Source organism: Rhinolophus ferrumequinum, chromosome 5 (genome assembly GCF_004115265.2).
Source record: "Rhinolophus ferrumequinum isolate MPI-CBG mRhiFer1 chromosome 5, mRhiFer1_v1.p, whole genome shotgun sequence".
NCBI lineage: Eukaryota > Metazoa > Chordata > Mammalia > Chiroptera > Rhinolophidae > Rhinolophus > Rhinolophus ferrumequinum.
The window spans coordinates 60956978-60969387 of NC_046288.1; the positions used below are offsets into that span (position 1 = coordinate 60956978).

At 38.8% G+C, this 12410-nt stretch overlaps 1 protein-coding gene across 3 annotated transcripts in view; it reads left to right on the forward strand.

Annotated features, from left to right (window-relative positions):
* RFC1 (replication factor C subunit 1) overlaps positions 1 to 12410 on the forward strand; it is a 65057-nt gene that overhangs the window by 36430 nt on the left and 16217 nt on the right. For 2 of the 3 annotated variants that reach the window (XM_033105738.1, XM_033105739.1), the window contains exons 8-13: positions 92 to 179; positions 1043 to 1326; positions 3292 to 3399; positions 6355 to 6534; positions 7687 to 7791; positions 10376 to 10775. In XM_033105738.1, coding sequence (XP_032961629.1) covers positions 92 to 179; positions 1043 to 1326; positions 3292 to 3399; positions 6355 to 6534; positions 7687 to 7791; positions 10376 to 10775 — 1165 coding nt within the window. The remainder of the gene's footprint in view (positions 1 to 91; positions 180 to 1042; positions 1327 to 3291; positions 3400 to 6354; positions 6535 to 7686; positions 7792 to 10375; positions 10776 to 12410) is intronic. The other variant, XM_033105740.1, reaches the window with a different exon arrangement.

Consider the following 12410-nt stretch of genomic DNA (forward strand, 5'->3'; position numbering starts at 1 on the left):
AAATAAAAACTTGGGTCAATTTCAACAACATATTTTGTGATAATAGTTTTCCTCTTGTTTGTCACATTTGACACTTTTAAAATTTTCTTAGGTTCAAAAGGACCCAGAAGAGAGAGAAACGTTTTCATCTGTCCAAGCCAATTTAAGTAAAGCAGAAAAATGTAAATATCCTTATAAAGGTAATATAAGCAGAAAAAAAATAAACTGGAACATTTATTTTTATAGAAGAAAATTCATGGTAATCTTTTTCAAATACTCTATTCAATAATTGCCTGTATTGTTAGGTAGACATTATTTCACAGGATATTGGAGCATGTTCTGCTCAGATACTTTGAAAGCTCTTCAACAGATATTAGCTGGTACGGGATGCCTACCTGCCCTATGATTATTGTGAGAAATATATTACAGCTCTTAGCTTCATGTTAATTTAAGTATAGTGTAACGTGTGGACTTCAATATGTGAAGACGAAGAACTAGATATTTCAAGCTCATAGAGTTGAATGATAGTTGTCCAGGTCATGTGAATCTCTCCTGCTGATTGTCTATAGGTTTTATTTTTTAGTGGTCCTGATATCTAACCATCTGCTAGTGTAGATGGTCTTAACCCTAGAAGTAAGTCTGTTCGTGTAGTACCTTTCGGTCTTGAAATCTCAAGATTTGGGGTTTTCAGACTATATTACAAAAAGAATTTTGTGTGACATATTCTAGTCAGTTTTCTCTGTGCAAATTTCAGGTCATTGACGATTATCTGTGGAATAAAGTCCATGTTCTTGGATGAAGTTTACCATATTATTCCAATTAATGAGTAATTTTTAAAAACACAGATGCCTTAATTTGATCTAGCTTTCCAAGAAGTAATATGCAGATGTTTAATTTTTAAAAATGTATTGTATAAAGAATTAAAATCTTAATGTAAATATTATTAAATCACCATAGGACCTTGTGCACTACTGAGATTACTTAGTTGAAAAATGAAAAAACAATCTTGATATTGGGTATCATTTTCCAAAAACAACAATCATAATCTTTTCTTTCTCCCTAGTAAAAACAGAACAATTTCTGGATGAAAGAAAGAACTATAGTCCTAAGAGGCAAACTAAATGTGAAAGTTCTAAAGAATCTCAGCACCATTCCAAGTCGTCAGCTCACAAAATAGGAGAAACTTCTTCTCCTAAAGCTAGTTCCACGGTGGCACGTTTGAAAAAAAAACAAGAGAGTTTTTCTAAAGAAACAGAACCTGTGGCCTCAAAAAGAAAAGAAAATGCCATTGAATTGAAAGAGACAAGAACTCCTAAGAAAATCAAAAGCTCTCCAGCTAAAAAAGAGGTAGAAATTTCCCTGAACTGTATCATGTTGGGGCTATGTGTTGATCTGGGTTTGATTGTTTTCAAGTTTATTTCTAACTTTGTAAGTCATTATAGTACTTTTAAGATGCAATCTTATATAGATGTTGTTGAAGAACATAGGTTATTAATATAGCTAAATTAGCCAGTATAATTGAGTGCTACTGTGTATCAGATATTGTGCTAAAACAAATAGCATCTCATGTAACCTTCACAACAACACTGTGAGATACTTTTATTATTCAACTTTTGAAGATAAGGAAATGGGCTGAAAGAGTCTAAGTAACTTTTACAAAATTATCCAGCTGATAAGTGGCAGAGCCAGCTGTGAATTTAGGTCTTTTGAGGCCAAAAAGAGCAGTATAACATGGTGTCTCTGACATGGTCTGTGGAGCATGTCAGATCATAGCCTGGCCACTGATCTGGTCTGGTTACCTCCCCTCTCTCTGCTTTGCTCCCCTCATTTATACAGTAGATATAATAATAAAAACCAGTTAGAACAATGCCTAGTATGTAATAAGTGCTATATAAGTTTTTGCTATTATTATTAAAATAATTATTGTTTGTATTTGTCCTAAATGTATTCCTTTTTGCTCTTATATAACAATGTTGAAATTATTTTCAAAGGAAAAAAACAGTAAAATATTGCAGAATGGTTATTAAAAGTTTTCTGTGTTTTCATGTATATTTGAGAAGTGAATGGTTTCTTAGAGTCTCCAATTTGGAACCACCTTAGAGTCATAATGAGAAACCACAATTCCTGTAAGCCTCCTAGGCACTTAGAATTAAAAGCTGCATATTGTCTATTTTAACTGCTCATTACCATTCTTTTTTAGTGCAGACCAGTGAAATGGTGATGATTTCAAGATGCTTTTCTTTTGTTTGTGGTCATTGCTCATAAATATGCTTAAGGGAACAAAGAACTTTTTGGATTCAGATTTTTCTTCACTAAATACTTACCTGGTCAATGAATGTTTTTCATCGTGTACCCTAAACGTGTTCAGTTTATAAAGGCTTGTCTATTACAAGAGAAGAAATCTTTAAATAAGTGATATTGCTACTCTTCACTGTATTTTTCAAAGTTGGAATAGAAATGACTCAGAGAACTTCTAGTTGAGCAGTTTTGAGAGCATCAGTCTATTTAATAAGTTCAGTCTATTTTGGTCAAATAATTTTGACTATAAATGGGTGAGCTTCACAGTTAAGAAGTGGGAAAAACAGTAGAGATCATATTGTAGTGGTTCTTGAATCAGAATTTATCTAAGATGTTTTTCCCCCAAATACACACGCCCTGACCATACTCCATGTCTCTGAATCAGAAACTTGGAGTGAGTCCAGGGATTTATAGTTTGAAAAATTTTCCCCAGATTTTCTGAGACATACCATGGGAAGATCTCCTGAGAGAAATAGGAGAGATTAAACCTAGAGGGGAGGATAGTAGCCTATAGAATGTGCTGCGTTTTGGAGTAAAGCTTGCCCCTTGTTTGAGTCGCCTGTTTATATGAAGCCATTACTTCTCAGACGGTAATGTTAATAACCCCAGGGATATAGGGCCATTTAGATTGTTTTAGGGGTATGCATAGACTAGGTTCTTGTGTGATCAAGCTTACTTGGGGAAAGATTTATTTTTTCCTTTAAAATACACAAGGATACATTGTGAAATAGAATTTAAAATGCATATGAATCTTTGAAATAAAATATACTCTCTTGATTTCTATTCTTGGCGTGTGCATCTAATCTGCCCTGAGGTATGTGCGTTTAGAGAGAGTGGCTGATGCAAGGCTGTTTCTAAGCCAGACAGTTGTAAATCGGGGAGTGCCTTTGTACTACAAATGGGAATTTCAGGACCAAATACAGAAGTGACGTAATGTTTATTTATTGATACGTATTTTTAATTTTACATGAATTTTGCATAACTTTGTTCAATTTCGTTTTCCTGTCCCCAAAGTCTGTAAGTCCTGAAGATTCTGAAAAGAGACGCACTAATTATCAAGCTTATCGAAGTTACTTAAATCGAGAAGGTCCCAAAGCTCTGGGCTCCAAAGAAATACCAAAGGTAAAAGCATGAGCACTTCTGTGGGCCCACGTATGTATTCTCTCTGTTTACAGCAGCAAAGAGTAATTAAAATGAACAGAAAAGCTTCAGTCACTATCTTTACAAATTAGAGATGTTCATTCATACTGCGAATCACTGCTTGATACTTAGAAAAATGTTCCTTTAAGTAACAGGTAGCCCCAGTAGGGCTGGACGTCAAGGCACACAGCAGTTAGAAGGCTAATGCTCTTTACCTTCGTGGTACTTGCAGTGTAACTCAGGAAAGAGACCTTAAGTAAATTATTATTTAATTATAATTGTGATATATGTGCCATAAGAGAAAAATCTTCAGATTCTCATAGAGAATATAACAGAGGAACCTGGCTCTGGGTGAGGCGTATAGAATAAATCACATAGAAATGGAAACTTGAAGAATGAAAGGGATTTACCAGCTGTGAAGGAGTTGTGATGGCATGGTGATCTGGGTAGAGGGACCAGAATGTGTGATGCCCAAAGGGGTAAAAGGTCTTGCATGGTATATTTGAGGAAGTAAAGCGAGACAGTCATTACACGGTAGTCACCAAGGGGTGGGAGTAACCCAAGAGATAAACAGGGCCACATGGTTAGGACTTTTGCCTAAGAGGAGTCATAAGTGGGGGGATGACATCACCAGATTTGCTTTTCTAAAGGAACACTGGCTGCTGAGTATATAGAGTACAATGGTAGCAGTAGATGCAGGGAGATCAATTAGGAGAGGTGATGAGAAGTAATATAGACTTGTCTAGGGTAGTAGCAGTGAAAGTGCTGGAAAATTATAAGTTTCAGTGGAAAAGGTGAAATCTGTAGGACTTGGTGATAATTGTAAGGGGGAAGTGGGAAAGAATGAGTTTCAGGGATGATTTCCTGGTTATCAGCGCGAGCAGCTGAGTGGGTACTAATGCCACTGGAGGCAGAGCTGGTTTGTGGAGAAGATGATTTTGTGTTCGCCGTACTGTGCTTTACATGCGTGTGAGCTCTCCATGTGGAGATGTTGAGCAGATGAGATATGCAGGACTGGAGCACGGAAGAGAACTCAAAATGGGATGTAAAACTTGGGCCTTATAGATAATGTTTGAAGGGATTGATATCGTCTGGCAAATTATAATAGTACAGAATGAGAGGAGAAGACAGCTTAGGCCTGGCTTCTTCCTGAATTAAAGAAGGGTAAAACCCAAAGGAGACTAAGAAGAAGCCAGAGGTGTAGGAGAGAAGTCTGGTAGGGTGCTGTCAAAGAAGCAAAGAGTAGGAGAGTATTTTTTAAATAATTGAGTTAAAGGAGACTTACAGTTGTCCACTGCATTTAGTAACATAAAAGTCCTTAGTCACCTCAGCAAGAGCAGTTTTAATAGGATGGTGGAGGCAGAGCCTGATGGAAGCGGGTTGAAGAGTGAATGGGAGGAGATAAAATGGAGGCAGCATAAGTACATAGTAGTTTTGATAAGTTTGGTTATGAAAGGGAGAGGAAAGAGAGGATGTCTAGCTACAAACAGAAAGTGGGCTTTAGGGGAAAAATAATGAGTATTTTTAAGGTAGATACTTAGAGCATGGTTTTTGCTGATGGGGTAGGTCTACCGGAAAGGGAGAATGGTCGAGGGGAGGGGATTCAGACCACATATGGATATTAGTAGTTCCCCTAATAAAGAGTGGGAGAGGATGAGCCTTACAGGGTTATTGGGTTGTATAGGAGGCTAGACAAACACTTGTCCAAAGTGTGTGAAAGCCTCTGCTTGAGAGGACTTCAGGCAGAGTGGTGTCCTTAGGAGATGGTCACGTGTCAGTGAAGCTAAGGCCTTGTGGGCAGTGCGGGGCAAGAGGACGATGTTGTGTAGTGCGCTGGTCCTGCAGTGAGAGGTCTAGAGTGGAGGAACTTGGCAGGGAGGTTGGAAGTGCTGAGATTGGATAAGTAAAAAGATACTCAGCCACAATAGGTCAGGCGATGACAGGTGATTTGGGTGTGGGACAGGGGCTTGCATGTAGAGTTTTATAAGGTTATTTTGAATTTGACTAAGTACTTGTAGTCTTGATAAGATCATTTCAATCCTAGAATCGGAAGGCTTAAAGGGACCTTGGAGATAGTGTTAGTCAAACCTTTTCTCTCCGACCAGGTTCGTAGTGCCCCCCTCCCCACCCCAAGATAGATTCTTCACCTGGAGGGTAAAGGATTGAACTTGTATCCCACCAGTCTTTGAATGTTGTTTAGCTTCTCTTCAAGCCTGTTTTAAGTCTGTGTTGATCTCGACTCTATTCAAAGAGTAATAAGTAACTTTGGAGTGGTTTACATAATTTTCATTTTGCTTGGTTGTATCGTTTTATTGAACCATTGCAAAAATAAAAAAGAGTCTGTAATTACACACAATTCCAACTAGGATTAAATGTCTCCACCATCCAGCTCTCTTTGGCCAGTGTCTTTTGTATTATCAAGTTATCTTTCCAAACAAGAGATAGTGTGATTTTGCCTTTATGTTATGCACAGGTTTTTAGACTTACTATCATAGAGCAAGTAGCCAGAGAGAAGGGCAGGAGCTCATACTTTGGCTTTTCAGAATTGAAGCTTTCCTTTCTTCACAATAGCTAAAGTTTCTGTTGATGGATTCTGTCTAATTGTTTATCCAAGTTAACTACTAGTTTAAATATTTTAAAAAAATAATAATGAAAATAGTATGAATGGATAATTTAGTAAGCTTTGCTAACTGTATTTGAATGTGTATTTTTTCATTGCTGGTTTTATAAGTTTATTAAATGTTAGCCTACATAAGAATTTCTCAGGATTCAATTTCAGGTTCTGCTTATTTGCTATAAATTTCCAGCAAATTTTTCATGCTGAGATTATTTATGATGTCAAATGAGAAAAATCAACTTCCTGCAGCTTTGATGCCAAATATGTCTTTGGAAAGCTACCATGTAATTTCCTCTCTGTTTGAACATTGTGGTTTATAGGGAGCTGAAAATTGCTTGGAAGGCCTTACATTTGTAATCACAGGAGTGCTGGAGTCCATTGAAAGAGATGAAGCCAAGTCTCTAATTGAACGTTATGGAGGAAAAGTAACCGGAAATGTCAGCAAGAAAACAAACTACCTTGTCATGGGTCGCGATGGTGGACAGTCCAAGAGTGATAAGGTGTGTGCTGCTCTGTTCTCAGTGCAGTGAAGTAGCCTGCTGTTTTTGGCAGCCTCTTGATGTGACCATTTATAGAAGTCATGCCCTTTGCACAGAGTTAAGAGAATTAAAAAACGGGAAAGTAATTTCTTCCCTACATTACTTCTTCTGCACAGAAGTGCTGCTGGCTTCGATCCCAGGATTTTGGTTTTTCAATTGAAGGCACAGTTCCTGTTTACTTGAGTTTCTTAGGGTAGTATTCTAATTTAAATCTTTTTTTGAAGCTAGAAGCATACGCAGTTTCCTTCTAGTCCTGAGTATTCCTATATTTGCCACTGTAGACTCCATCTTAAGATTTTTATTGGAACTCTTAACGTTTGTCAGTAGGATTATGTTTAGCTCCAAGTAACAGAATACTCTGCTCACCTTGGTTCAAACAAATAGCTGCTTATTTCCTTATTGTCGAGCATTCCAGAGGCAGGGAGTTGCTGGGAATGGTTCAGCAGCTCAGTAATGTGGCCTGGCTGGTTCTGTTCTCTACCTCTGTCGGCCTCACGTGTTCGCTTTAGTCTGTGTGCATGTTGCCCTGTATTGCAAGTGACTCAGCTGTAGGCATTCAAGGCAGGAAAAGGGGACCAGTGCTAAGATGTCACACCAGCTGTGACTGACCTCACAAGAGTTTTCCCAGAAACCCCGCTTGTAGAATTCCATTTGAGTCTCATTGAGCCAGAGCTGTCACGTGGCCATTTAGTTCCATAAACAAGGTTGGGAGGATGAGGACTTTTCTGATGACCTTAGACTGACCACAGTTCATCACGTGGAGATTGACACCCTGGGAAGAAGATGGAGGAAATGTCCTGGAGCGGGAATGAAGAACTGGACTTAGGCTCTAGTGACTGTCCTTTGTAAGGGAGAGGGAAAGGTAAAGTGATCCAGAAAAGCAGTAATGGGACACCTCAGCTGCCACCTTACCATTTCTAGGGGGGATGTACCTGTCATTTTCTTTCTTTTTAATGGCACTTTGTCATGAATATGGTTTTAAAAAATATTCTAGTATTATCTAACTTACGAATGTGGTTTTTCACCTATTTAGAGGCCCTAGATTTATATATATATATTTCTTACAGAAAGTAATGGTTAGAATATGATTTTAATGATTTACATTTTTAATAGGCAGCAGCCTTGGGGACAAAAATTATTGATGAAGATGGCCTGTTGGATCTGATTCGAACTATGCCAGGCAAGAAGTCCAAATATGAAATAGCAGTTGAACTTGAGGTTTGTATAAAATGAATTTGATTATGTAAGTTGGTGTATAGCAGCTTTCCTCTTTCATAGATATTTCTGGGGTTGGCTACAGGCCTTATGGCTAAAAGATTAACTTCCCCTTCTATTGCATATGAACCTACACCTTACTTCCTTTTGAGTAGGTGGACTCTGCTTCAAGATGTCTTCTTTGCAATATTTCCGTACTTTTCTCAAAGGAATATGAGGAGACAGAGGACAGTGTGTTGCACTTAGCATATCCACTTATTCAACTTTTCGTATTTTCCATATTCTTGCAGTGACTTTGTACATAGGTTATTGCTTAAGAGTTCTTTAAAAGATACATTATAGGTATCAGCATGATAAATTCATTTTTAATTAGAACTGTATTAGGACTTTTTCAGTTGTGACAAAAACCCAGCCCATATTAGCTTTAGCAGAAAGGGAAAAATGTTGGTTCACATAATTAAACTATGGGCAGGGTGAGTCTGGTGTAGGAATTATGGGATCTAGGAGACTACAGTGCATACAGGACCCTTTCCATTTCTGTCTGTCTTCTTCTAGTGTTAGCTTCATTCATCCTCACTATATATAGATCTTTTCCAAGTGCAGGACACAGGTGCCAGTAGCCAAGTTTAATGTCCCCAGCTCTGTTACCCTAGTGTTGAGGTGGTCTGCCCATTGATTCCAGTTAGAAAAATCTTGGGGAATGATTTGGATTGGCCATTCACCCAGTGTTCCTTAATATTAACAAGTTCTGTTAACCATAGTACAGTTATCAAAGCCAGGAAATTAACATTGAAACCATACCGCTAACTAAGCTACGCATGTTATTCAAGCTTCACATTCCCCCCATTGTCCCTTTCCTGTTCTAGGATCCCACACTACATTTAGTTGTTGTGTCTTAGTCTCCTCCCATCTATGACAGTTCCTTGTCTTTGTATGACTTTGACACTTTTGATGAGTCCTAGTCAGTTGTTTTGTAAAATGGCTCTCAGTTTGGCTTTCTTTCATGTTTTCTTATGATTAGCTTGAGGTTATGCAATTTGGTAAGAATACCACAGAAATGATATTGTGTCCCCATGTGTCAGATGTACGTGATGTTGGTAATCTCTTATTGGAGATATTAACCTTGATTACTTGGTTAAGTCGATGTCTGCCAGGTTTGTCCACTAGTAAAGTGACTACTTTCCCTTTGTAATTGATAAGGATCTTGGGGAGATACTTTAAGACAATGCTAATATCTTGTTTCTCCCCAAACATTCACCCTCTCATTTTAGCATCCACTCACTGGTAAAGAGGCACCAATTTCTTTCTTATTATTCACATACCACAAAATTTATTATTTAGCTATTACTTACACACTACAAAATTCACCCTTTTAAAGTATATAAAGAGTGGTTTTAGTATATTCACAAGATTGTGCAACCATCACCACTGTCTAACTCCAGAACAATTTCATCACCCCCTAAAGAAACCCTGTGCCCATTAGCAGTCAGTTGTCATACCCACCCCCGACAACCACTACTGTACCTTATGTCTAGGGTTTTTGGGTGGGAGTTTCCACCCGTTCTCGGGAACTTTTTTTTTTTCCCCCATTCCCGAATCCTGAGAAAAGTTGGTCAGGAAATCAGGAAAATCGGCTCTTTGAACCGGTTGGTAGTATTAGCCGTCACTTTGTGGAAACGATTCATCGTGGAGAACAGAAAACAGTCTGTATCTCGGGATTCAGGAACGGGAAAGCAGGAAAAATTCTCAAGAATGGGCAGGCGGGAATTCCCACCCAGAAATACTACTTAAGTCTGTGGATTTGCCTATTCTGGACATTTCATTTAAAGGAATCATCCTATATGTAGCCCTTTGTGTCTGTCTTCTTTCACTTAGCATAATGTTTTCAAGGTTCACCTACATTGAAGCATGCACAACTTACTCTACCCCTTTCTACTGGTGATTAATATCTCTTGGTGTGGATATACTGCATTTTGTTTCTCCCTTCATCTGTTCGTGGACATTTAGGTTGTTACTGTTTTTTGGGTATAATATAAAATTGCAATGATAATATGTAAAATATTATGTTGCTGTGAGCATTGGTACAAGTTTTTGTGGAGTCATTAACTTTTAAAAAAATTTTTTTCATTTTTAAATTACATTTGACATACAGTACTATATCAGTTTCAGGTATGCAGCACAGTGGTTAGACATTTATATAACTGACAAAGTGATACCCCCGTAAGTCTAGTACCCATCTGACACCATAGAGTTATTTGGAGACATTAACTTTTAACTGTTAGAAAACTGAAACAAAAATCTCTTAAACCTTTATCCTGTTTTTTCAAACTAGTAATAGATTACTTGTTTTAAAAAAAATGTTCTCGCTTTTAAAAAATGAGTTTGGATGCTTTTCAGTGTTTGTTGCTAATTTTTATAAAGTTTGGAAGTTGTTGATTTCCACAAACTACAGGGTCCATTGTGAAAAGGCAAACCCAGGTTGGGTAGCTCACTTGGAAATCTCAGATTGCCCTCTAGAGTACATTTAGCAGAATAGAAATTCTTTCTCTCACCAGCTTTTTTTTCCCTCCCTTTTTCAATTTTTAAGATGAATAAAGAAAAGTCCAAATTGCACAGAACACCTCCAAAAAATGACCAAGAAAAAAGAAAAACTAGTCCAATTAAGAAAGAATCAGAATCTAAAAAGAGCAGACTGACTCCCAAAACAGACAGCTCTACAAATGCAGTAAAAAAGGAAAAAAATGTGTGTCATAGAAGCCTGGCGTTCAAGGAGCAGGTGGCCACGGAGACAAATGGTGACAGCCGGGCTAGGAATTTGGCTGATGACAGCAGTGCAAACAAAGTGGAAAATTTGCTCTGGGTGGATAAATACAAGCCAACCTCACTGAAGACCATAATTGGACAGCAAGGTGAACAGAGCTGTGCCAACAAACTCCTACGCTGGCTCCAGAACTGGCACAAGAGTCCATCTGAAGAGAAGAAACATGGTGATTTTACAGCTTCATTCCTTTTTGTGTGTGTCTGTCACCATGCACATATGTGAGGAGGTCTAATAGTTCGTTCATTCATCTCTCAGCAAGCATTTATGGAAAGCGGGTTCTGAGCCCAGGTGCTGTACAAGACCCCAGGGGTGCTGCTATGAGCAAAACACAGTCTCCTTCAAGGAGCTCACAGTCAATGGGGGAGCATACATGAACCAGCCATTAAAATGTGAAGTGCTCAGCACTGTTGTAGGGGTAAATATAGGATGTTAAGGGGGTGGAGGTGTGTGATCAGGGGTAGGATGTGTGCTCCCATCGCTGGAGGAGGGGATGTCTAAGCTAAGACTTGGAAACCAAGTAGGAGTTAGCTACCATGTTTCCCCGAAAATAAGACCTAGCTGGACCATCAGCTCTAATGCGTGTTTTGGAGCAAAAATTAATAAAGACCCAGTCTTTATATTAAAATAAGTCTGGGTCTTATATAATATATAATGTAATATAATACCAAGTCTTATATTAATTTTTGCTCCAAAAGCTGCATTAGAGCCTATGGTCCGGCTAGGTCTTATTTTCGAGGAAACACGGTAGGTGAAGGCACGGGGTGTGTTGAGTGGGATAGAGTACACATGCCAAGGCCTGAAGACACTAGGTGAGTGGAAGCCTGGGGGAAAGGTGCCAACAAAAGCGGAGGCATGCTTACAGAGAAACCCAGTAGCGTGTTTGCTTTTGGTAGGCCTGCTCGTCCTGAGCTGCTCTAGTTTCTGCGCTTGTTCGCCATGTATTTGTCATACAGTATGAACACCCACAATATATGTTTAATGTCCAAAATATTGGAGTTGAGGTTTCGGATCACAGATGTTGCTAGTGTTTTCTTGAGCTTCAACCACTGTCCTGGGGGATATTGTGTAAGAATACGAGGGCAAAATTTAGTGAGCATCACGGTGAATTCCCAAAGCGATAGCTGGGTTCTTAATGTCTAAGTGGTTACTAGACACTTGCTGATGATGCCAGTTTATTTTATTGATAACAGATAATGTAATTGTAATGATAGAGGGTTAAATTTAAGTTGACACTCTTTTTCCAAAACCACATCAAATCTGCCTTAGAAGAGGGGATAAGTGCTTTGTGTGCCTGAAGGGGACTTGGAGGCTTCAGGTGAACTGTGGTCCTTACGCTGTATCTTGTATCTGTAGATTCAAGTGTCTCAGTAACCGTGTAGGTGTTGAGCACCCTGTGTGTGCCAGGCACCCATGTGATCGGGGGAGAAAGAATGCTGTAGAGCTGAGCTGTGCCAGATGGTTGCAGATACATCTTTCATTCAGTTTTTCATTTTGCAGTCATGTGACTGCTTGTTAACCTTTTTTTTTTTTTTTTTAAGCTTTTATTGGAGAAAGGGAACAGGACTTTATTGGGGAACAATGTGTGTGTACTTCCAGGATTTTTCCAAGTCATCCTTTCAATCGTAGTTGTGGAGGGCACGGCTCAACTCCAGGTCCAGTTGCTATTAGTTGCAGGGGGTACAGCCCACCATCCCTTGCGGGAGTCAGACTGGCAACCTGGTGGTTGAAAGGAAGCGCTCCAACCAACTTAGCCATCCAGGAGCTCAGCGGCAGCTCAGCCCATGGTGCCGTGTTCAATCTT